The following is a 25720-nucleotide window of genomic DNA, read 5'->3' as shown; positions in this document are numbered from 1 at the left end:
TTTAAGCTGGAAAATCGCGTCCTAACATGGTGTCGTATCCCTCAGGGGTATACAGAGAGTCCATCGATCTTTAACCAGCTTCTGAAGAAAAATCTTGAAAGTCTAGTGCTGCCCCAGAAGTCAGTTCTGGTCCAGTACATAGACGACCTCCTTGTGGCGTCAGAAACAGAAGAAGCTTGCAGGGAAGATTCCATTGCTTTGTTAAATCACCTAGCTGCCAATGGGCACAAGGTGTCCCCGGGAAAATTGCAGTACTGCCTGACAGAAGTACAGTACTTGGGACACAGAATTGAGAAAGGCAAACGAAAAGTGTCACCAGATAGGATAGAGGCGATCATGAAAATGAACGCGCCTCAGACACAGAGAGAGGTCAGGATGTTCCTAGGGATGGTGGGTTATTGCCGACAGTGGATCGTGAACTTTTCACTGAAAGCAAAGCCCTTGCAAAAACTGACGCACAAAGAGGTGAGTGATCCGGTACCATGGGACAAAGACTGTTTGATGGCGTTCCTACAGTTGCGAGAGGACCTGTGTCGTGCTCCGGCATTGGGAATGCCTGATTACAATAAACAATTCTTTCTTTACTGTTGTGAGAGAGAAGGTTGTGCGTTGTCTGTGTTGGTCCAAATCCATGGGAATGCCCGTAGACCAGTTGCTTATTTCTCGGCTACTTTAGACCCAGTAGCCGCAGCGTTGCCCGGATGTCTCAAATCCGTTGCTGCAACGGGTGTCAGCATTGAGAGATGTGAAAATATCGTCATGGGGCACCCGTTAGAGGTGTGCGTGCCACATTCTGTTGAACTGTTGATGACCAGGACCAAAACACAGCATCTGACCAATAGCAGGCTCACGCGCTATGAGCAAGTTATTCTTGCTGCAGAGAACGTGACCCTCAAGAGATGCTCTGTTTTGAACCCTGCTACCTTAATGCCACTTCCAAATGATATTGATGATGATGATGAATATACAGACCATGACTGTCTCGATGTGACTGAACTATGCACCAAACCCAGACCCGACATCGTAGATGAGCCACTGACGGACCCAGATGAAGTTTTCTTTGTCGATGGCTCATGTGTAAGAGACGAAGTTGGGCAGTTGAGAGCAGCTTATGCTGTTTGTACAATTGAAGGAGTTGTGGAAGCTGGGTGCCTGGAAGGAGTACACTCCGCTCAGGTAGCCGAGATTATTGCCCTAACACGTGCTTGCTTAGCAGGCAATCAAATTCGAGTCACCATCTACACCGACAGCCAATACGGGTTTGGGGTAGTTCATGATTACGGGCAGTTATGGTCTCAAAGAGGGTTCATGACTTCTTCAGGCTCTCCCATTCGCAATGGAGAGTTTGTGCGCTTGTTGTTAGAAGCATTGCAATGTCCAGCAAGTATCGCAGTTGTAAAGTGCATCGCACATACCAAAAATGAGGACTTTGTTTCGAAAGGCAATAGATATGCTGATGAAGTTGCGCGGTATTGCGCAGAACAAGGTTACTCTTTCACAGAGGTGGATGTGGGTGGAATAAATGTGAGAACTGAATTAGCCATGATACTGGAAACTGTTGATACTTGGGATGAATTGTCAACCATGCAAGAAAATGCTCCTGATTCAGAAAAGGAAACATGGGTAAAGGCAGGATGTGTAGTGGGTGAGACTCATTTTTGGGTCTCAGCAGACGGCAGAGCAGTGTTGCCCAATGAGATGGTGAGTCCAATGGCTAGACTCATACATGGTCCCGTACACTTAGGGAGAGATGCTATGCTGAGAGTGTTTAGACAGACTTGGTACAATCCTAAGTTTAGAATAGCAGCAGAAGCAGTGTGCCAGCGTTGTGTGACCTGCCAGCAGCTGAATGTAGGGAAAAGAACACCAGTTGCACTAAGTCACATAGGAAGGTCTGGAGGTCCATTCAACAGAATGCAGATAGATTTCATTGAAATGCCAAGATGCAACCGCCTCCGCTATGTCCTGGTGGTTGTTTGTGTGTTCTCCAGATGGGTTGAGGCATACCCTACACGTAGGTGCGACACCCTCACAGTGGCTAAGTTACTGCTTAGAGAACTTATCCCTCGGTTCGGGGTGCCGGCCTTTTTGGAATCAGATAGGGGAACACATTTTAACAGCGAGCTTGTGAAGATGATTTGTGTTGCACTGAATATCGACCAAAAGCTCCATTGCAGTTACCGACCAGAAGCCTCAGGAATTGTGGAACAAATTAATGGCACGATCAAGTCCAGAATAGCGAAAGTTTGCTCCTCAACGACCCTGAATTGGCCTGACGCCCTGCCATTGGTACTCATGAGCCTTCGTAGTACCCCAGACAGAAGAACAGGGTTGTCACCACATGAGGTGTTAATGGGGAGAGCAATGAGACTGCCATCTATTCCAGCTACTGCACTGTTAAATATCACAGATGATATGATCCTGGACTATTGTAAGGGGCTGTCTGACGCCATGCGTTCTGTGTCCCTTCAGGTGCAGGCTGCAGAGGTTCCAGCGTGCCAGGGCCCTTGCCATGACCTGTATCCTGGGGACTGGGTCCTGGTGAAGAAACATGTGAGAAGAAGCTGCTTGGATATTCGTTGGCGTGGGCCCTACCAGGTCATCCTGATCACAAGTACAGCTGTAAAGGTGGGAGGCCTGCCCAACTGGATACACGCGTCGCATACGAAAAGGGTTCCAGCACCTCTGGAAGCAGCTCCTCTCTCGGATGGACGTCCAGCTGAGGACCAAGAAGCCATAGAGGGGGCTAGCCAAGCTGTAGAGGTGCCAGTGGAAGCAGGGAACGAGTCTGACCAAGCTGAGGACGGTCAGTACAACAGCGAAACAGAAGACGCTACAGAAGGAGAAGACAGCTGGGAGTACGAGTCTGACCCTGACAGGTCTGAAAGAGAGCGAGAACAGACCAGAAGGAGAAGGAGTAGAAGGGCACGTGGAGAAGCAAATTGGCCGCAAAGAAGAAGTTCTAGCCTGAGGTCAACTCCAGAAGCAACCCTTCCTCCGATATCAGAAGACTCAGACCCAGAAGAAGGTGCTCAGGGCGCTGAAGCACCAGACCGAAGAAGGTCAAGAAGAGTGCGTGTGCCTAACAGAAGATACTCCACACCTGAGTGGACATATCTGGCGACAAATGTCTGTGAAACCGGAGACAGGGAGGATCCGAGCGGTGGTGGTGTCCAGTTCTGAGCCCATTATCACCGTGGAAATACAACTGTTGGTACCCGGTGTCGAACAAGAAGGGTCACTAACATTCGTGCTCCCCAGACCTCCCCGCCTCAGCAAGTTAAAACACATGTTTCTTACAGAATTGAAATTCCCCGACTTTGGTACCACGATAACAGCACATGAAGAGCATACTCTTCGCATGGAAATATTGAACTATGCTATTGAAGCTGCAACCACAAATCTAATAGTCGATTGTTAAAGGACTTTGTAAATAAAGCAAGCAGAAGGAAAGAAGATTACCTAGCGCCCAGGAAGCAGAGAATTTTAGGGAACCCCTTGAGTGGATGGAGAAGGGCTAGGGTTGTCTTTTTGAACTGTGAAAGGACTTTTTGCGAAAAAGGCTGTCAGCCTCCAGCTGTGTGGATTCTAAAGACAAAAAAGGGATTGAAAGAGACTGTAAAGGAACGAGAGGAAAAGAACTTTTTTTTTGCAAAGAGAAAGGGAAAAGCTAGATTGTCTGACGAAATGGAGGCCGGCACCCCGAACCGCAGAGCTAAATGTATAATAGGTACACTAATAGTAGGAGTGATAATATTAATAGCTTTAGTGGTAACAATTTCTTATGTAAAGGGACATGAGGAAGAGGTAAAGGTAACTGATGCGAATTCTGTAGTAACACTTACACCCACTGTTGCAGGTGAGAAAAGGGAAAACACTCAAGAGAAAGCGTTATTGGCTGCAGAAGCCCGCAGGTTACATGTAGACGAGTCCCAAGGAGACTTTAGGTCAAATGCTTATGCTAAACTTTTGTATGAATACGTGGATGCCATGGAGGTTAAGGATTGCTACGTCTGCATGCAGTTGCCTGCGTCTGTAGATGAAGGAATTCGATATCATCACCTCCCTCTGACATATGGCATTACATGTAGCTTATTGCTTAGTATATTTTATGAGAGAGATAGTTTTGAATACTATTTCTCCAATTATGATTCTGTGTTGCCAGAAGTCCCGAATTATAAGCAGATGAATAAATGGGATTACTGGAAGAGTGAAGACAGATTGGCCAAGTTCTTCATTCCTTGGATTACCTTAGATACTTCACATGCCCGTAGAAATAATCTGACATGCAAGGTGTCAGAAGTCGAGAAAAAGTTCATAGGGCAGGTGGATGATCGTTACAGGAGACAAAAGATTTTGAAAAAATCAGGACAAGGGAAATTAGATTGGACCGAGGAAGAGAAGTCACATAAGAGAAAGGGTAGTAGTGGTCCAATAGCTTTAGATAAAGCGCAGAAAGGAAAGTTATGTCTTCACCGAGCCAAAACGTATTATGAAAATGTATACGTGGGTGAAGTTGACTGTGAACATGCCTTTAATTTAGAGTACTACACTAAGGATTTCCTGAAGGGAATGCAAGTGATTCCAAATGTGTATTTTGTATGTGGAAGAAATGCTTACGTGAGACTACCTGACAACTGGTATGGATCATGTTACTTGGCAATTGTCTTCCCCAAAATATATCATGCACAAGACTTATTGATCATTGAGGGCCAGACATCATCGAGGGGAAGGAGAGATTTAGGCGATGCAGAAATGGTTGGAGATGTCTTTGGAGCTATGTTCCCTCTTTTGGGAATAATCCTTAATGATGTTAAAATTAGACGACTGGCAACAGTTGTCGACAGGTTGTCTGCCAGCACTGCTCAGTCCTTAATGCTGGTAGAAGGAGAGATGCAATCGATAAGGGCTATGGTTCTTCAAAATCGGCTTGCATTAGATGTCTTATTAGCAAAAGAGGGCGGAGTCTGTAAGGCTTTGAAGGTTCAGGAATGTTGCACTTACATTCCAGACCTTTCAAAACCCCTTGAGAAAGTTATTAAGAACATAACTAATATACACAAAGAGATCGAAGACTTGAGTAGAGAAAATGTCTGGGAAAAGGTGGGCCACGGAATGAGTACAGTTGGAGGGTGGTTTTCCACCTTAGGCAAAAGCTTTATTTGGTATATCCTAAAGCCTATCATCATAATATTGATCTGTGGGATAATATTGTGGGGATTGGTGAGGGTATTCAAATGGTACAGAGCAAGAAGGTCAGAAAGGGCCCAAAGAGAACAGTTGCAGAGATTGGCTGCCATACAAGATAATCAGTACAGGAGCCTGAGAGCTCTAGAAGCGCAGAGAATGCCAGCAATAACTGCAGTTTAAATGTTAGTGATGACCCCGAGAGGTCATCAAAGGGGGGAACTGAGAGAGCGCAAACTGATATAAATGTATGAGTACATCACACTTACCTATAGTAAGCACAAGTCATGATGAGAAATGCCATGAGTGCTAATAGTATCTGAAATTATATTCTAAATGTATAGCTAATATAGAGATTTAAGTAGAAGTGGAACTAATACAGAAATGTGTGACATTATATGATTTTATTAGACGTGATTATTTTGAATCTATGTCGTGTAGCTGTTAACATATAAGATGGTCTGTGGTAAAACGCAGAACGTGGTAGGCCTCAGGGCCAGAGCTGGAGCTAAAAGGGAAGGTGTTTCTTTTCACGACACAGATTGTTTAACGTTTTTGGTCATTGCATTAATGGGCCATGATTTAGAGTAATGTTTTCTAAATAATAGAATAAGAGTTTTAACATGCTTTAATTAAATGAAGAAATTGAATGCTATAATCATAATGTGAAATATTGTAGGCCTGAAATGTTTTAGCATTGATTTACACGTACATGTCTGGGCTGAGAAATGTTGCAAGCCTTTTTAGAAGTCTATGAGAGTTGGGTTCTTGGCGGCAGATATCTGTCTGCAACAGGAAAGGGGGGATCCAATTATAAGTGAATGAATAGAGGTCTGTTCAGTAGACGGCCCAGACATGGAGGAGGGTTCTGGAATGTTTAAGGGGTATCAGCGGGCCGGAGAAGAGACTGAGAAGCAAGGTCAACTCTAACGTCTGAGGCCCAATACAAAGCATCATGGAAAAAGCCTGAAGTTGCACCACGTGAGAGGCGTTTCGCAAGGGGCGTCTCAAATGTTGTTGACTGTTTTGTATTAGGGACAGCACCCCTGGGTGGAGTTAGAGCAGAGACCTGAGGACCCTTTAGAGAGCGGATGGGTAGGCAGTGAGGGGTCATGACTGGAGAACTTTAGGTTTTCACCAAGAGACTTAGAGTGGGTGACTTCCCTTGGGGGTCATTCATTGCTGACACCTTTGTTAGGTTGGGATTTGGTTAAGTAGGGATACCATCTAGAACAGGGTAGGGACGCCTAACCTGTGTTTGTTTTCCTCCAACCTAAATGAAGGAGAGATATGCGTCTATGCTGATAGCTTTGCTATTTTTAGAACTTGTGTTAGTGATTTCTGTTGCTCGTCTGAGGACTTTTCGAGAGCACATGTATGTAATTGGACCTGTGTATCTCGTGAATCTCATTCTGAGATGCTTGTATTTGCAGCTCATTATATCTTTACAATAAACTTTTGAAACCTAGAAGTTGTCCGTGATCTTTGAGAGTAGAGTCCTTTCTTGGGTGAACTAATTTGCAGATAGGTGTACTGTTTCCTTCCAAGACAGGCAATAAAGGTTCAGTCGACCAGATCGAGGTTTGGATCAATAGATATAAGATATCGATCAAAATCTCGCCCTTTCACATGCTGGGCCTTCTTACCAGTTTACACATGCCATGTGGCCACCGGGCAGCTGCGAGGATGGGGCGGGGCTAGTGATATGAAAGGGAGGGGTCCCCGTTCACTCTCGTAATATATTATGTGTAATGTGCCTGCCCCCAACGAACCTCCCTGGGCAAAATATGCCCATAAATAGGAATGGGCAGGCAAGGCGTGGCCCGCGCCCATTTTATGTAGCTAGGCACTGCTGCTTTCTCCCAATAAATTAAGTGTTCGCTTAAAAAAATTTACGTACTGCCTTGATACTGAGAAATTCACAGCCCCTCAGATCCATAAGGAAACCAGTGTTAGGTGTTAGTGTTTCACAACCCACAACCACACTCAATTACACGAAATCGTTGGTATACACTTACAAAGGACTGGGCACGTCCGCTCATCTTGTGCCCTCCTCAATTACCCTATTAGGGTACCCAGCTTTTCACTGCCACTCCCTGTTACCCATCTTATCTCCCTCATATTTGAGGCTGTCCTTGTATTTTTCTTCTGTTTTTTGATTGGAGATGAATCAGGTCAGCACATGGTGATAAACTGTTTTTATGGAGTCAATGACGTAACATGATCATAGCCTTAGTGGGTTCCTATCAGAGTTACAAGAGATGCAGACCAGTCATTAAGACATTAGTTGCTAGTAAGACAATCTGGTTACTTTGGGATTCTTATGTCAAAAATGTAAATTGCCACTGTAGATTTTCGGGGGAAGGCGTTTACGATTGGTGCCCCGCCAGGGATCAGCCTGCTCCTCACTTATTTACTATCCTTTCTCTCCTGACAGAGGAACAGGGAAGCAGCGAAACCAATCACAGTACTTTAATCTTTACAGCTTGATTAGTTTTGGACAGTTTGAGGGCTGTTTAAATTCCACAACCAAGCCTAGCATCTGCCATTGCATCACAGGGGTATTGTGGATGTACATATGGGGGGCCTCCCCCTGTGACACCACATTCAGAAACCCTGTTGTGGTATAATCTGAAAAGTTGATGAAATGTAACCTGCGATAGTACGTCATGGCCTCAGCCACCCTACAGTGGCTGACCGCCTCATTGACATGACCGCCCCATCGACCATGACTTGACTTCCAATGGACAGATTTGCTGTTGTGATGTCAGTTCCTGCCAGTTTGGGCGTTTGAGGAGACACATCGAGGTAATAAGTGGGTTCGATGTGACATTGAGATAAGGGGTTTGAGGTCATGGGAGTGCACAGCAAAAGACATCAAGCAAGAGGTGGCCATTTTGTGACTCTCTAGCTATTGAGAGGTTTGGATAGAGACGCTGGGGGAAGCGAGGGCTGCAGGGAGGCCATCCGAATGGGGACCAGTAAGCGGCCTCTCTGTTATTTAACTTTGTTGAGTTCTGTTTTGCCTCCCAGGGAAGCTTCAGTGGGGCCTTTCTGTTATTTAACTTTTTTGAGTTGTGTTTTGCCTCCCAGGGAAGCTTCAGTGGAATGTGGTTTTCTGACGTGTTCTCCTCCTTCCTTCAAGGTCCTTCAAAAGGAATGACCCTGTGAATCCATACCATGTGAACTCTGGCCATGTCTTTGCACCAGCCACAAGCGCAAACGACAGCGAGATCTCCAGTGATGCCATGACGGATGACTCCATGTCCATGACGGACAGCAGTGTGTAAGTATTGACCCCTCATTCCTGCTAAGTGCCGCATCCTCCAGTGAGGGTGGCCCACCCCCACGCCTCACATGTCAATATGTGTTTTTTTATACCGTTCTCAACCATATACCTTTCTCAAGTAAGCCTTTTAGTTTAGAAATGGACTGGCTCATCAGGAAATGGGAAGACTGTTTGTTGGGCTCATGGCTGTGAAAACCCAAAGGGTTGGTCATAGATCAACAGCACCGCCCTAAATGCTAATTATCTTTCCCGCAGTCCTATCCACCTTTGTCAGCTCTGGGCCTTCAAGAACCCCAGCCTTCTCAAACCTAGGTAAAAAAAAATGACTCGAGTGAGTTTTCATTTTGGCTGCAACCAGCTGTCTTCAATGGGTGCACCAGTCATTTGATTTCCCTTAGATGGGCACGCTTATACATCTGTTCCCTTCTGCTGGCACTAACGTATTCACACTGAGACACGACTCTGAAGACCTACTGAGCTGGGTCCTGGTTAGCAGGAATATAAGGATGTTTATGTAGCACTTAGAATGTTGGTAGCGAGGTGAGTGGGGGGAAACAGTAAAGTAACGGGCATGACACTGAGCTGTAGCCTTTTATCAAAGAATGTGGCCCTAAACAGACAGCACAAGATCTATATGTTCAATATTTTACTTAAGAATAACAGTTTAAGGCTCTGAGGGTCCAAGCAAAAGCGTGAAATCTCCCAACGGAACACTTAAGATGTGCCTCTCGCTCAAAGACATCTTTAAAAGGCGTTAGCCTATCACATGTTCCATGTCGTATCTCACGATTTAGGGCGCCACTGGTATGTATTGTCATATCAAAAGCATTAGGGTGCCTCTGGTGTAGTGTGTGATACGCTCACAATACCACTCCTGCTGTCTTGGCCTAAGATTGTGTCTGAAGACGCTCCAGAAAATCCTAATTTGGAGGGGTGGGAGTGGCAAGGTGGGGGGGGGGAACTACAAGTCTTGCAAAAGACATTTTCTTTGAACGTCGAAGGGCGAGGTGTTCGGTGCGAGGGGATGTACAGGAAGTAATTATTATCAGCCATGTTGCCACATTTGGTTTAATTAACGTGATTCGGGCTTTTCCACTTGTCTGCTCTTTATGTTGGTAACTTGCTATGGAACCCGGCAGACTCTACGTTGCCCCCTATGGATGACGGCCTCTTGTGGCGGCCGCCATCTTGTATCATGTGTTGGTTTGCGTCTGGATGTCAGCCCGCTGGCAACGAAACTGAGACCAGATGACGGATATTGCAAAATGTAGGAATGCCAGAAATTCATACTTCCAAACCCAAAAACGTGTCCATTAACTAGGCCTTGCAGGGGATGGGCCATTTCTTTTCTCTGTACTTTTTCATGAAGTTGCATAACACGCGGAGGTTCAAACGATTTCCCTCCTCTCTTGAGGCAACTGAAGTTGTTGCACGATGTTCAGATCCTAATTCAGATCAAAGGCACGGCTTTTCATTCCAGCAAACCCACAGACTCTAGCAGAAGAATAAATAGAGAATGCAGATGTTTGGCCGGCACATGTGCGTTTTTTCGAACTGATACCGTGGCGGAAGAAAGTGTTCTGCCTGTCCCAAGCGCACACAGTTTATTGGACAGTATTGGCCCTGCTTGAAAGCCGGCTGACTCATACTCGGGCCCTGGCTGGCCCGACTCCCAAGTGATCATGTGTCAACAGCACATTTGCGGGGGTTAGTCATTTCTGGGCCACTTTGGGGTCACTTCGGATTTGCAGGCCCAGGATTAGGAGCCCTCTTCGCAGCCTGACCAATGGCGGCCTGTGGCGGTTGAGTGCATCCTTCGAAAACTTGAAGTGCAGTGCATGGGAGGCTTAACCAAATCATTTTCATGTTATTGTTAGTTCGGGGGGGGGGGGAAATTACACTAGACAAGGGAGTAGCAGACTGCCTTGAAAGTCCCTGTAACCAGTCAGTGGTAGATTTCTTAAAGCACAGAAAGAAAGGGACCTAGTGGTTTGTATGGGCGTGTTCACAAAAGGCTACGCCAGTGGTGGGAATCGTGTGAAAGCCTGGCTGATAAGCTGAGAGATGTTTTTTGAGCGGCAAGCTGTTTGCAGTTTGTGGTTTTCTCCTTAAGGAATTGCTGTTGGATAGGGTAGCTTACTACTTCAACATTTTATTTAGTCCGGCACAAAAGGTATAGAGAGTGGTGCCCAAAATCCCCAAAATTGCAATCTACAAAAATGTGTGGCTGCTCTAACCCTCTGGAGTGCTTACTCCCACAGTACTTCCATGGTACCGATGGCTGCACCTCGCCGTCGATGCTATGATGGAGATAAAGGTTCCTCCCCTTTAAGAGGACTCTAGGGTCCTGCTGCAACGTTTTCAGCACATGCCCCTATAAATGAACGTGAAGATAAGCCACCAGGACTACAGACTTGTATTTTGTTTTAGCTCATACCAAGATCCCGGGGGATTACTGCATGCATACCTGCATTTCTGAAAGGTAGACTTCCAGGGGAGTCCACGGTGGGTCACTTGTGTTCATCACCCTAAGGTTGTTCTCCGCAACACAAGTACAACTGCTAGTCAGGGGGATTGATTTGGGAAATCCCCCCCCCCCCCAGGGTGTAGATTTGACATATGTACATCAGTCCAGGTTACTCCATTGCTGCACAATCTGTAAGGTAGCCAGTCTTTTTTATGTTTAATAAGCTTTATTAAGTAGATAACATCTTACATAAGAATTGGCCAGGAACAAATTAGCCCGTCTTTTTTTTTAAATAACAGTAGGCCCTACTGTCTGGTTCACATGTATCCCAATGTGTAATAGTTGAAACACTAACCTTGGCATCATATCCTTTGTCCAGTAGACATCAGACAGCCGCCCCATTTTTTGTGGTCTGTTTGAACAGACTGTAGGAGTGTAATCAAGTTACACTGTGTTTTGATTATCACTCCTATGTAAAACAAAGTCCATTAGGTTAAGAAACCTTTTCAGGGACAACAGGGCTGACCCCCAAACGTCATAGAGGCATGCTGCTATGCGTGGTTGGGATTGGGAAGGATTTAAGGGCACGAGGCTCCCTCACATGAGAAACCAAGAGCAGACCCATCTGTAGCAAAAGGGGTCTGCTCCCTCCACGCCTGGTGTAATTCCGAGTCGCGCTCCACCGGCCTCATGAAACAGGTGAACCCATAGTTTAAGCAGCTTATCTTAATGAATAGTTAGGAGGTGTAGGGTATGGCATTGGCTATAAGTTGAAGATTGACTTTTTTGTTGACTATCCTAGGCGAACTCTTTCAAAATACAAACATTAAATACGCTACTATTTTGGAATATATTGCTAAGGGACTGTTGTGCAGGCAAGGCCAGTAGCGCCCTCTGCATTGTCCTAGATGCTTGTTTTAAATAATGCAAGGGTGACCTGTCTCTAGGTACACACATCTATCTCCCAGAGATGTGGAACCGCAAGATGTGTGTTGTTCTCCAGGATAGTTTTAAACCCTTTGCTCTTATGAGACGCAAACTGCAACCGCATAAAGTAGAATCACTGCAGGGCCCTTCCCGTGGCCACAGCACTGCAGTTGCCAAAAAACATAAAAGACCTTCAGCCCCCCTCTAGAGATCAATTTGATTTTTGGATCTTTCTAATGTCCATAAAACTGCGTGCAAGCTGCATCCCCGTTTCTTGATAAAGGCGGGATGGAGGGAGGGTTGATTTTAACTCGGGCCCCCTCTTGTGCGTCTTATTTATGGATTTAGCTGGGGCCCAGGGGACCGCGCTGAGTGAACTTCAAACATTACCTTATCTCACAAACCACGCTTTTGATGTTGGCGAGATCAGAGCGAGCGGCGCGCGCTTATAGACCCGCTGCCAAATTAGGCCGGGAGTGGCTGCGCGCGCGCGGGCGTCTGATGCTTCAAAGCCGCGTGCAACTTCACGCAGGTAGGGCCGGGCCCTGCCTGAGTCAAAAGGCCGAGGTAATTGGCTCGGCTGCAGTGGCAGCTGAGTTCACCCCAGTGCGCCCAGTAACGTGTGGGCCGCGCGCCAGACGGCTCTCGTCTGATGAGGCGCGTCATCTGTGGGCGCCTCGTTTGTGCGGCAGCTCCTTGCTCGTGTGTTTATCTTTTCTCCTAGCTTCACAGACGTGCACTACAGAAAGAAGCCGAGAGGGTGCTGGGAAATTGCGGGCTGACCCCCGTCGCAACGTGTTGTAATTGGAATAACTTATGTTTGATGTGAGGGGTGTAGTTTCCGCACAGGCTAGCTTGCTTGACAAGCTATTTAATGTTCTGCCTGATATTTTCGTCTGTTTGTTGATTACAATCGACGATTTGCCTGCGCAGGACATTGGATGTTTTAAAGCTACTTTCTGCATATGGTGTATGCTATGGATTTCTAACATAGATCCCGGGTGCTGGGTCCTGGTCAGGTCGTCCATGATCGTGTAAAATAGGTATTGTTTTGAGTAACGATATGTGCGTTTCTCATGGGTAACCTCACAAAACTGGTGTGGAGTTAACTCAACAGGAACTGAATTGGTCACCCATCAGTTGGGTTTATTATAGGGCTTTTTAAGTGGGGAAAAATAAATCCATCCAAGGAGCCTTGCCCTCTATGGTGGTTGAAGTGTTGCCCTCTTCTACCAGTGTAACATTTCACCTAGTCACGTTAGCCGAGTTGATTGTAACAAACCATGTCTGTGGATCCCAAAATGCATCACATTGTTTATGGAAAGCCCATGTTCAGTGTCCCAGTGTGGTGGACTTACAGGTTTCATCCTTCTTCTCTTGGCACAGGAGCTGTGCTCTACAAACCTTTTCTCACGTAGCCAGAAAGCCTGCACCCCTCAAAGTGGAAGCAAATGTTGGCATCAAAGGTAATAAGGTTGCATCGACGTCTCTACTACTGCATAGTATGATGTCATAGCCTTGCAGTAGCTGATACTCGTACTTTTTGGACCGTCAAGTTAGTATTTGCAAACAATGTTTAAGATACTTAACTTTCCTTGCAGAAGGGGAGGAATCTATCATGTAGATCGCTAGTTCTGAGTTGGACAGCTGGCCCCTCATCAGCTTTCCATTAAATTGGTACACTTTTGTGTTCCCGTTTGGTAAACGGAAGATCAGGCCAATTCTTCTGTAGGCCTGCCAGGGTTCATATTCAGCTCTAGTTTGATCCATATAGGTTTGTCAGAAAATAAATGAAAATCCATTAGGTCTCAGTGCTGAAGATCGACTTGACCTAAAGAACTTGGTTAAGTGCCATGGGGTATTACTCTGTGTAAGGCTAATAGGACAAATCATTCCAAGCCAAGGACAGCTTTGCAGGTTCTCTCACCCACCCTTCTGATTTTTACACTTACAATACATCATCCACAGCCTTTTCTTGCTTGTCACCCCAAAGGGATTGTGAAGGACTAAGGAAGACTTTGTTGTTCTAATTCTAACACTATATTACTGGATATGATCGTAGTGTCAATGGCTGTTTTCAACCATTTTGGTGAGGATGGACTTAATTTTTGCAGAAATATCCATCTTTTGGGTAGGTTTACCTGGCCATTGGGTGGCCGGTGAGCGAGTCATCCAAGGATGGAGATGTGGTCTGTTGGTTAGGGAGTGGTATTTAACCCTAGTCATGAGTTAATTCCTAATCCATCTCCTGTTCCTCCAAAGCGGCACTTTCACCCTCTAAAATCCCAAGCATCCAGCAGCAGGTTTTAGCACACAATACTTTGGATGATTCAGGAACTGTGTAGAGTAACTGGTTGGACAGCCACTAAAATAAGGATAACTGTGAGGTGGAGCCACTTATTGAATGGAATTCGGTAAAGTTTGGCCTGACATACTGTTTCTTTAATGTTTCAGAGATGAAATGCCACCTCATCGACTCGGCAGCCGGAAACACATCCAACGAGCAATGCAGCGCAGTGTGAAGGCCAACGGCCAAGTGTCTCTACCTCATTTTCCAGTAAGTCGAAAACTCGTGGTTGGGGATTGCTAAATCTAAAAGTCATATCGGTCTGGGTGCAACTGTAATTGTTTCTGTTTTAAGTCTGTTATGCTGATGCAGAGTCTACAAAGGATCTGTAAAGAGTTCCTTAGATTTCTATGGTCATATCTGCCCTTACCATTATCATGTAACAATTAAAATGAGTGCAAAATGTTGATACTGGTGTGGCAATGCCTTTCGCTGAACTTCAGGAGGAAGGATTTACCCATTTTCCAGACACTTATGCTTACCTTTTCAGGGGCAAAGCAATGCATTTTCAGGCAAAACAGCATAGTACATCTAAGTATACCAGTATGTAGACCCCACATTCACAGTGGTTTCTTTGCTTTCTTCCATTACTGCCTTAGAAGTGATCTGTTGTGTTTTATTGGTTTTAAAAGTAGCCGTGGGTTACTGTGGGGTTTCAAAAGGTGATGCACAAGTTCCTATTTTGAGGCAGTTTTTTTAATCAGTAACAACTGATTGGGGAATGGTCGCTGTTTGGCAATCAATCCCTGATCTGGGGTTGTCATTACTCCAATTCCTATCCCCACTGGGAATACTGATTCGCAACAAAATTCCAAAAGTTTGGAAACTGTTGTGAAGACAGCTCTGGAATATTTCAGCTATCCAGTAGCCGAGACAATTAATGTTACTCAAAAAGACCTGGAAATCAAGGGGAGAAGTACCAATGAAAGGCAAAGTAACCTAGTCTGTAGTTGCCTTCATTTTGTGATAAAATATGCTCTCTGACATTACTGGAATAGAGGCAGCACAAGACCGTGCAAGAACACCTTTAAAGTGTGCATTTTATGCGTGCAGTGAACTATTGTGTCTTACCCACCGCCCCCAATCAGGTTACTTAATTTTGTAATCAACATAGGTGATTTATTTAACGTTGAAATGTAGTGGCAGCGGTAGCCTAACACCTGACAACCGTAATTCTGCTGATAGCGAACCCTTGGCCCCAAGCGTGTTGCTGTTAGGTTGGTGGATGATGGTGACCAGGCGCTTCTACTAACCCTTGTTGCATAAGATATTTTTGAGTGCTTCGGTATAAAGAATCACTTTCATTTTCTGGATGCTGCTTGGGAAGGTAGGTCCCTTGATTTTTGTGGGTTTTCCCCCTTACTGGCGGCACTTCCCCCACCCCCTAAGATACTTGGAAGTAGATAGATACTTGGCACGTAGGGAAAGTGGGTGCTGGCCACCTGGTCACCAAGTCACCAAATAAAATGATTGATGCAGGAAATGTGCAGAGGCCACGAAATTCCACGGGATCCCGGCTCCCGGGGCTACGTCGTGGGGAACACAATCTAAACCAAGTCTCTCCTTCACACTACCATCCCGTTTTTTTAGATTAAAATAACTCTTGTTTTGAAAGCAGTCATTTTATTCTGGGTAATTAGTCAATCGGAGACTTTTAAAGCACACGGCTACTTAAGAGTGTCCCGGCATTGAAGACCAAACACACAGTTCTCACGCACACAACATGTAATCACTGAAAAGCTGCTGTGAAAGCCAGTTAATGCACTAATGGGGTGACGTGAGGTTTCCACAAATCACAAGATGGCAGTACTAGGTTCTATTGTAAAAATGCACCGCTAACCCATTGGCCACAGTGACTCGTGATTTCGGAGGCAGTGTTCAGTGCGGCTCTTTAAACTGAAGGAGTGGAAGGGGTGAAACTGTGGCCCTTTGCCATCTTGGCTGTGTGGGGAAGTGGTGTTTTCGTGTGACCCTAAAATGTGCGTACTTGAGTTCCTAATTAATGACTGTAACGAGGCCCCGACTCCACGCACTCCCTTGTCCAGCGCGGCCCACCCTGACCACAGTTGTCCTGAGCAACCAGGAGTGTTGGATAACATTTCCCGCCTGCTCGTCTCCCCCCTTTCTTGTTCTCATCCCCCTCCTTCTTTTAATGAATGTTCTATAGACCCGGCTTGTAAATTACATTATTTTGTCCCGGGGCGTGGAAATCGACTTTCTCCCTCGGCTGGTGCTTTGATCATTCTCTGAATAGAGCCGGCCTGTGTTCGGCTGACGGCTTCCTGCCGGGCGCCCGTCCTCGCTGTTCTCTCCCCTCCGCATCACTTCTGGAGCCAAGCGGTTGCCAGAGAGCGGGAAGCAGGCCCAGCCTCGCCTGTCCGATGTGCCATGGCCAACCAGTGGCAGCTTGTGCTTTTCACACTCTTGTGGAAGTTGTGGTGTGAGGTGTGTGGCTGGAGGGGGCAGGCACCGACGTGGTGGGCAAATCTGCCACCTCATACCAAGATGTTTCGCTGCCCCCCTTTCATATTCCATTCTCGATTTGGAAATGCTCCCTTTTCCCCTTGATAGCTCTGCTGCAGGCAGCCTGGCTCAGCAGTGTATCACTACAGCCCGCAGCAGCTTTTTTCATTTTTTTTCTTGGTACAAAGAGATAGCGCGGAAGGGTAGGCGGAAGATCTAGGACAAAGAGACAACACTACCTCAAAGGTGCCCTGTGTGTAGCCAGAAAATAAATTACCACTTCTTCTCTGATCTAGAGCTGTTTGACTTCTTTTTCTTTCCCCAGCCTTATTTTTTTTTTAATTTTCAAGCTCCTTACTGTTTATAGGCGCCTTTTTTTATTCCTTGAGTTAGTCACCCTCCCTACCCACCTCTGGAGTTTTTTTTTTGATGTCTGACAACAGTCTTTGAAGATCCTCGACTTCAGAGTAAGCTACTGATGGGCTGGTTGTACTACAGAGGGAACAAGTGGCGCTGCACGGAGTGCGACCAACTGCTCCCGCCGAAGGCGAGTGCCGGCAGGGAGGATGTCGCTCCATGAGGCCACAGGACGCGGAGGATAAAAACCTGGTGCTGGCCATGTCTGGCTGTGCTCTCTCCGCTTCATCTGTTACGCGCTGGCTTGGCTCGCTTAGTCGCGGAGGCTCCGACTCATGTGTTTGCTTCTTCCTCTGCTCTCTCAGTTGTACCATTAATGCATGGCCCCTCTCTTGTGTCTCCCTTCCGCGTAGAGGACCAGTCGCCTGCCCAAGGAGATGACCCCTGTGGAACCGGCCGCCTTTGCTGCAGAGCTCATCTCCCGCCTTGAGCGACTGAAGCAGGAGAAAGAGACGATGGACTGCCTTGAGGAGCGCTTGCAGCAGATCAAAGAGGTAGGATGGTTAACTCGACATGGCTATGTTCAGTCTAGAGCATTGTCAGGTGTTAATTGAGTTTTGAACGTGCGCTGCAGTTTCTCTCGCCCCCAATTTTCTGGTCGTCAGTGAACGGTTGACATATTCCTGCTAGTGGATTTGATGTAGCCCTCTGAGCTTCTGGTTCCAGGTTGTTGGTGGCCCACTGCCTTTGCTTGTGCACTTGGATTCACTTTGATGGCATGCTGCAGTGTTCTTTCCCTGTACCTGTTGGTATTGATGGCGGGCCAGACATTGATCACCCAGTTCCCAAGTTGTGCATGCGTCAGAAGTAGACCAGTTCTTCGAGTTGATGGTAAATGAGGAACAATGCATGTATCTCTGTCCATTGTTTTGTGGCGGTGCTGATGTGTTTCATGCTGATCCTGTTTCACATGAGCCAATAGGTATGCTTTCCGTATTTAGCCTAGGTTGAATGATTCTTAGAAGCCTTAGATGCTTATAGTTTCTCCTGGTGTTCCTGTTACTCAGTTTTTCACATGAAAGGTGGATCCTGGTATTCTGTTTCCCGCCTTTTTTCCACCCCTTTGTGCCTCTAGACATCTCTTGGTGATAGCCAGGGTGAGTAGTTGGTATTTATTGCATGACCTTTGGAACCCAAGGCACTGCTTTTCACTACGCCTGGTCTCCTAGGATTATTAAGGCATCAGCAGGAACAGAAAGCTAATAGCCGTAGGAACTCACTTTAGTTTCTGTAGTTTACACCCCTTTCCCACCCTCTGCAGAAGGCTGCTTATGGACTGACGTGTGGTGTGGGGATATATGACGGTACAACGCGTACCGTCACAACGCATACCTTTACAACGCGGCCGTGACAACGCAAGTCGTTACCACGACTTGCGTTGGGGGGGCGCGGATTTCGAATAGTTTAATTTACTATTCTAACACCAGTCCCCGTGGACCCTAGGGAAGGTGTTAGGATAGTAAATTAACTATTTTTAGACCTTGAGCGCCCTCCAGCGCAAGTCGTGGTAACGACTTGCGTTGTCACAGCCGCGGTGTAAAGGTACCGCGTTGTGAAAACATCGTTGTAAACGATGTTTACCGTGGTGTGGACAAGGGTCAACCCTGTGGTGTCATCGGAGATGCATGATCTCAACTTGTGCTTCCCATTTTACTTTGATGCACTGAGCGCATGATAGGCTCCTGTCTGTAATTTTCTGATCCAGCTCGACAAGATTGATGATGATTGAAATTTCCTTGTAATGGAATGTTAGTTATCTCTGGCTGTTCTGATGGCCTGGTCTATGAATTCATAGAGATGTTGCGGTAAATGCTGATGGTTATTTCAATGAGCTTCTTCATTGAATACAAAGAGGGTGCTGATGTAATTCCTGATCTCTGAATTTGCGGTCATCACAGTTTTGCCAAGTATTTTTCCTCTTTGAGTGTGTTTCAGAGGTTAATTTATAGCATGACTTTCCAGTCATCTATAGGTTATACCCGTTGTTGGGAGTTTACAGTTTGGTAGCAGTGTGGAGGTTGCTATTGATACCCTTGTTCCTAAAGATGGATTCTTTATGACTTACGCTTTATGTGGTTGTCCGTGTGTCTCAGTTGGCCCATGCTTGGACGCATGAGCACAATGTGTTCATTTTATGTTAACATGCCCATTTATATATGTTAAGACTATTTTCTTAGCATGCCACATCCATAACAATTTCCTTCTCCTCTAGGAAGAAGAGAAGGAAGATTCTGACTTACCTCTCATCACCCTGGACAGTCGGGAAACTTTGCCAGTGCAGCATCCTCTTGCCCTCATCCCCTCCGGCAGCTATGAAGAAGACCCACAAGCTATCTTGGACGACCACTTGTCTCGTGTGTTAAAGACTCCGGGCTGTCAGTCACCAGGGGTGGCTCGACACAGCCCTCGTTCTCGGTCCCCTGAATTCCCCCGAGGGGTGAAGCCACTGCCTGTGTTTGCCCCCTGCCCAGTGCTAACCAAGGGATTTATTACCAAGCAGACCACCAAGCATGTGCACCATCACTACATCCACCATCATAATAGCCCCAGAACGAAGGAACAGCTGGAGGCAGACGCTGCCCGGCGTGCCCAATGCTTCTGCACCAGCAGCACAGACTATTGCTGCTACTTAAAAAGCAAAGGCCACCCCAAAGGCATGGAAGTAGCCCCGGGACCTACAGAACTCTTTGGGTAAGAAGAACCTCTCTTACCTATTCCATGCACGTGTGTAGTGACAACCTCATAAATATAGTCATCGTCATATGATGAGGGAGGGGGGACGAGACGCATGCTCCCCAGTTTTCATTGGTTCCATATGTTGGGGATCATGCCTGCTGTGCTGCTAAGGCGCACAGCAGACATGATGCGTGCCTTCAAAATCTTCTTATCCAGGTAATTTTATGCTGTGGTTTAAGTTGCTATGTTCATTGGTGTGTGACTACACTGTACGGAAGGTAGGGCTGCCCCCCCTTCCCGGGTGCATCTTCTGATGAATAGGCCATTTTTACAATGCATGCCATTACAACGCGGTCATCACACCGACTGCGTTGTTACATCGCATACCATTACAACGCACGTCATTACAACAGCTTGCAATGGATTTTGGAATAGTATAATTTACTATTGCAACTTCAGTCTGTGCAACAGTAGGGAAGGTGTTGGATTTTAAGTCCAACACCTTCTGCCGCCTACAGCAAGTTGTTGTAACAACTTGTGTTGTAATGGTATGCGATGTAACAACGCAGCCATTGTAATAACTGTGTTGTAATGGCATGCGTTGTATCGCATGCGTGACAAACTATGTCTACCCCTTCTGATGAACAATCAACAGTGTGACTGGTGCTATCCCAATGCATGAGTCCCTTATTAACACATTACTTGTCTGTGTGTAGAATAGAGATGCATATCTTGTGCTTAGTTCTGTACTGTATTCACCATTCTAGTGAGCATATTCGGCGATGTAATGCAATTGTGCACCCTTCTCATGAAGGTAGTATCCTGATCCATTCCATAGCTGATTAAAGCCTTGCAGGGACATAGTGCAGTGAAGGAAAAAATAATGGTCTTAAGAGTCTGGAAAATTGGCCTGCCCATTTTAACGCAGTGTGTACATGCACAAATAGCTTAATAACTTGTCCCTTAGTTGCACAGGTGAAGAGGGTATTTTGCTCAGCACTAATAATCTATTTTTTCAAACCCTACTATGCGTTTACTTCAGTAATATGTAGGAATCTCCGAGTTTCAGACCACATGTCTTAAGCTTGACAGGGCTGTGATCATGGCTCGTCTTCCCATGAGTGTAGACGTTCTGTGTGTCGGGCGCATGCTTTCTCTGATCTGGTGCTGTACTTTATAAGCTTTGTGCGTATATTCTATAGCTGATAATTTTTTCTTCATAGACCTTCTTTGTTTACACAATATATGGGCAGGGTGGAAGGGTCCCTAGGAACAGGCTCAATCATTGACCGAAATATTGACATCACAGACTCTGCCTTTATTTCACTTGTGTTCACTTTAAAACTCCTGTACTTTCCCCTCTGCGGGTCTGAGGCATCACATCAATGCACACCTTGAGCCACCAACATTTGCTATCTTTCCTAGACCTCAGACAGTAAACCAATGAAGTTGAGACAACACATCAACAAAACGTTTGCATGAATTATCAATCACACGCTAGCTTGAAATGATTTGGAATGTTACTAATTGTGCACCCAGAACATCAAGTAGCTACTTTTAGCTTTCTTATTAAACACATGGGCCGATACAGCCGTATATGCATGTCTACCAGAATCATGTCAGGCACCACTTCATCTGCCCAGGTTCACATTCAAGTACCCAGAGATGCAGCCTTGCATCTCCAGGCACTACCATCATTTGCCACTACCATCATTTGCCATGTAAGGTTATCAAATTCCAGGGATGGCTGTAATATAGCAAGAAATTGCATCACGCAAACAGTGCCCAAGCAGAGCTATTGGATGCCCAGGCAAGCCTGCAAGGTAGCTCAGTGACTTAAACCGTGACAGCTATCGTGGCGGCTGGTAATATGAGCGGAGTGGGTGGGGTGTAACAGGCCACATATGCACACTCACTCACACCCATTACCCATCACAGAGTGGGATGACAGTCAATGAAACCCTGTCACGAGTGTTACTGTTGGGCATTCGGTCCTGGGCATTTCAGGGATTAAAACTGTAGCGCCCAGGTCCGAGGCTATCAGCGCCCCCCCCTTCCTCATCATGAGCGGGAAGACCACCAAGCACTTTGCATAGCTGAGGAGCTAACACCCACAGGGCTGTGACATCTTCAGCCTGGCAAAGTTCAGCAAAGCAACCTGCACATGTATTAGAAGGCATTACTCCTCGCTGCCTGACCTGAACCTGAAGAGTGTCTCTCTGGGTGACCTTTGTTTAGCTTGAAAGACACTAAACGTTTGGAAAATAGTTGGTGCGGGGCAGGGCCCCCTCCACCCTTAGGGACAGTCGCGCTGGATTGCTGACATCTGATGTGGCCTGCAGGTCACAAGTCTGAATCCTAGTACAGGCCCCTCAGCATATCTTCCTTCTGATGTCAATAAACTGAGTACCATTAAATGGGTAGGAATAACATATAGTATTTGGAGCACTTACAGTTAAAAGAAATGTGGTATTAAGTAATGTCAACCTCCCATATTTCAAGTAATGCGTTTGCTGTTGCTGTAAAAGCCAGGAATGCTGTCATATGCTCCACAACGGCCAGCAGTGCCAGACTTTTAAAAATGTATTTTAACAAATGACCTAATGTCACCTGAGATACTATCTAATTCTTTCGGCACTAACTCGTTTGGTCCTTTAATACAAGCTTTGTGTGCACTAATGTGCCCAGATACCGACTTCTTTGCCCAGGTACTCGTTTAATATTACACCACATGGGGAGCTACTACTTCACATTCCCATGCAGAGCCTTATGTGCCCAGGGACCGCCATCCTTGCCAGAATCGACCTCCTATGCCTAGGTACACCGTGAGATGCCCAAGCTTAGCTTCACATAGGCATGCATCGCTGTGGTATGCCATGGAAGGCAATCAACCATGCCATGACGCAAACAAAGTAATTCTGTGCCAATCGGCATTATCATATAACCGTCCAGGCCAGGAGGGAATGGTAGGTGAGCTTGACCCTTGCAGCTACCTCATACCTACCCAGGGACTTCAGTCTTAGTCTATGTATTCTGTACCCCTTGCACCATTGCGGAGCCTGTTCATGGGCCACAACAGCAACCAGAGGGGCACACTTAAAGCACAGCAACCCTGCAGCACACTTTGAGAGGGGAGGTCCCTGCTGCTGCAACCAGCTGACCCCCCTTCTAACATTCCCTGCCTCAAAAATGAGGCTCATTTGTTGACATCCCATCCTCACAAAAAGAAAACCCAACCTTACGACCCTAAACCTGCAGAGGGCCCAGGCAGGGAGTTTCAGGTCTGATGTGTTTGTATAAAGGTGGCGTTTGTGGCTTGCGTGTGCTGAAGCACCTGTTCTTTGTAACTTAGGAACCTGTGTTTGTGTTTCCTTCTTTCCTCACAGCAGCAGGAGCAGTACCCTCTCCAAGAGAAACGGGAAGGTTGCAGCGGAGCGCCAACTGGGGAGTGAAGGGTGTCCTGCAGTCTCACCCGGCCTTTCCCTTCCAGGCAACGAGGCTGACCGATCCCAGAACGTCTGGCAGTGGATGCTGGAGAGCGAAAGGCAAAACAAACACAAAGCCCACAGGTAGGCCACACAATCGACTTACATATATTCTCCTCATATTCTTGTACAATTTCAGAGAATTTGATTATTTTTTTTGCCCGGGGTTCTTGCATTGGTGGAGGCACGTCGGTTTGGAGGCATTTTAAATCTATCAAGGTGACCCGCATTTCATTTATTTACAATGATCTCTTTTCTGTTTTTTTCTTCAGTGTACCAAATGCTAAGAAAGCTTACAGCTCCGACTCTGCGCGGGGCCTGGCACCATCCTGTGAGCGCGTGACCCGGCACCATCAGTCGGGAAGCAGCGGGCACGCCCGGACGGCCCAGCCTGCTCACCCCTTCGTTCAGGATCCTGCTATGCCCCCGCTTCCGCCCCCAAACACACTGGCCCAACTGGAGGAAGCGTGCCGGAGGCTAACAGAGGTGTCCAAGCCCCCAAAGCAATGGTAATTCATGTTCGTTAAGTAGTCGGCGCTCCCTGCGGTCATTTACCTGAATGCAGGAGAAAAAAAGTGCCCACTGTCCCCCAAAAGATGGCCCTAATCCTAACCACTGATCATGTCTTCTCTCGTTCAGGTGCTCTGCGTCTAATATGCCGAAAGATCGGACCCACCCCGCTGTTCAGGTCGGAAGTGCCTCTTTCTCCGGGGTCAGCCTTCCGGAAGAGTAAGTACCTTTATTGATCAGGAGAGTGTGTGAGAGGGCGGGAGGAAGAGCAGCCGCTTCCATTCGAGAGGAGATGGGGGCTGGAAGTAGCTGAGGAGATTCGGGGAGTCTTCTGTCCATGCAGGGGGTTAGCCACTATATTAAACCATGCCCCTTCACTCACACTCTAAACCGTTAACGAGAGCGCTTATTTGGGTGGAGAACTAAACGCAAATGTTGGATATTTTCTTCCCCGGGTATGGACTCACCCTCAGTTCCGACAGGCGGCCATTTTTGAGAGGCCTTAATTGTCCATTCTGTAACGAGGATTCTTTACACTGAAAGGCCGAATTGCTGTCTAAATAATTAAAGTTTTGCTAGCATGCCCTCTTTATCCAGAGTTGTGTTTTGAAGTCTTTGCTCAGCCGCCTGACTGGGGTTTTCTTTTAATTGGTTGACCCCCTGAGTCCATCAGCTGTCTTTGCTGGCAGCGTCCTCCACCCCCACCTTCTGCACGGGGCGACTCCATAAGAACTTAGAACAAATTAGCGAGAGATAATTAAGCCGTAGAAGCACCGAGTGGCTGCTGACGGGAGCCTTAGATGAAGTTCAGAATCTTCCAACCCCCCCCCCCCCCCCATTAAAAGTCCTAGGAAGACGGGCCTCTGTAAATGGGGATATTTCCCTGTAGAACGTTCAGCTGTGGAGAATACAGGAGACTAGGGGCGTAGCATGGTCAGTAAGATGGGGGCAGGGGGACGACTTTGGATTTCCCAATGATCACGTTGCTTAAAACATTTTGTGAGAAGCAGGAAAGAAAGGGTACTTGAGGAGGAGACGTAGTAAGTGCTGCTTGTGAGGGGTAATTAAAACTCAATATTTTGTAAAATAACTCTTTTTAAGACCTTTCAAACAAACAAGTGTATGTGTTTTTGTCAGCATGTGTATGTAAAAACAGCCAAGTGAAATACGACAAGCACCACACCGTACCCGACTTAAAGCACCCCAACCCTATTATTTACTACAGAATACATTTATTAGCAGAAGCTACGCTTCTGCAGGAGACCAGAACCTCTGAAAGGGTGGAAGGGTCTGTGGCATAGGCGAGAGCCATATGCTTTGCTGCTGTCTCTTCTCCAGCCTCGCTGGCCTTTCAGGGGCTCTGGTCTGGTTGTGGAAGTCTCTTGATGTCTTTAGGCATGCGCACGTCCGGCAAAGAGCCTTGCTCTTGAAGGGAACTTGCGAGAAGCTCATTGTATCGGATGGATTGGTTTTTTTAAGAGTGTATCAGACTGGTGCACAAAAATGATGACAGGAGCAGGTTGTTCACCCTGGGTAGTAACAAGGCCTTTTGTTTTCAGTTCCAGAAAAGCCGGGCTTCAGCATTGCGGCCATGCAAGATAGAGGTTTTCAGTGGAGGGCTTGGGCATCCCCCTTATTGCCTGCCAGGCAGACCTCGCAGGTACTACACTGAAAAAAACTCACCTTGTTGTATGCACCCACCGGGTCCCGTGTTCCCCTGTTTGGTAAAGACCTGCCTTAACCAAGCTGCCTTCCAAAGCTCTAAGTTAGTCTGTGGCTTTGAGACCGGTTGGTGAGGGAACGGGACCCACCCATCTTTTGTTTAGAGGGGTCAAGTCCATGCGTTTTGTCAACATGATCTCTGTGTCTGCATGTTTCCAAACCATCATTTGCAAGAATGTGTATATTTTAGAATGTTAGAAGGTGAATTTGACAAAGAATAAAGTTCCCAC

General features: G+C 46.6%; 1 protein-coding gene across 4 annotated transcripts in view; it reads left to right on the top strand.

Annotated features, from left to right (window-relative positions):
* Positions 1-25720, top strand: part of AXIN2 (axin 2) — a 49603-nt gene that overhangs the window by 16761 nt on the left and 7122 nt on the right. For 2 of the 4 annotated variants that reach the window (XM_078654306.1, XM_078654305.1), the window contains exons 3-9: positions 8333-8473; positions 14325-14427; positions 17451-17591; positions 19310-19788; positions 23160-23342; positions 23531-23767; positions 23898-23987. In XM_078654306.1, coding sequence (XP_078510432.1) covers positions 8333-8473; positions 14325-14427; positions 17451-17591; positions 19310-19788; positions 23160-23342; positions 23531-23767; positions 23898-23987 — 1374 coding nt within the window. Of the gene's footprint in view, positions 1-8332; positions 8474-14324; positions 14428-17450; positions 17592-19309; positions 19789-23159; positions 23343-23530; positions 23768-23897; positions 23988-25327; positions 25429-25720 lie in introns of all 4 variants that reach the window. The other 2 variants (XR_013598788.1, XM_078654307.1) reach the window with 2 other exon arrangements.

Source organism: Lissotriton helveticus, chromosome 7 (assembly GCF_964261635.1).
Source record: "Lissotriton helveticus chromosome 7, aLisHel1.1, whole genome shotgun sequence".
NCBI classification, from domain to species: Eukaryota; Metazoa; Chordata; class Amphibia; order Caudata; family Salamandridae; genus Lissotriton; species Lissotriton helveticus.
Note: the sequence above shows the minus strand (reverse complement) of the source record. Positions and strands in the feature narration are given on the sequence as shown.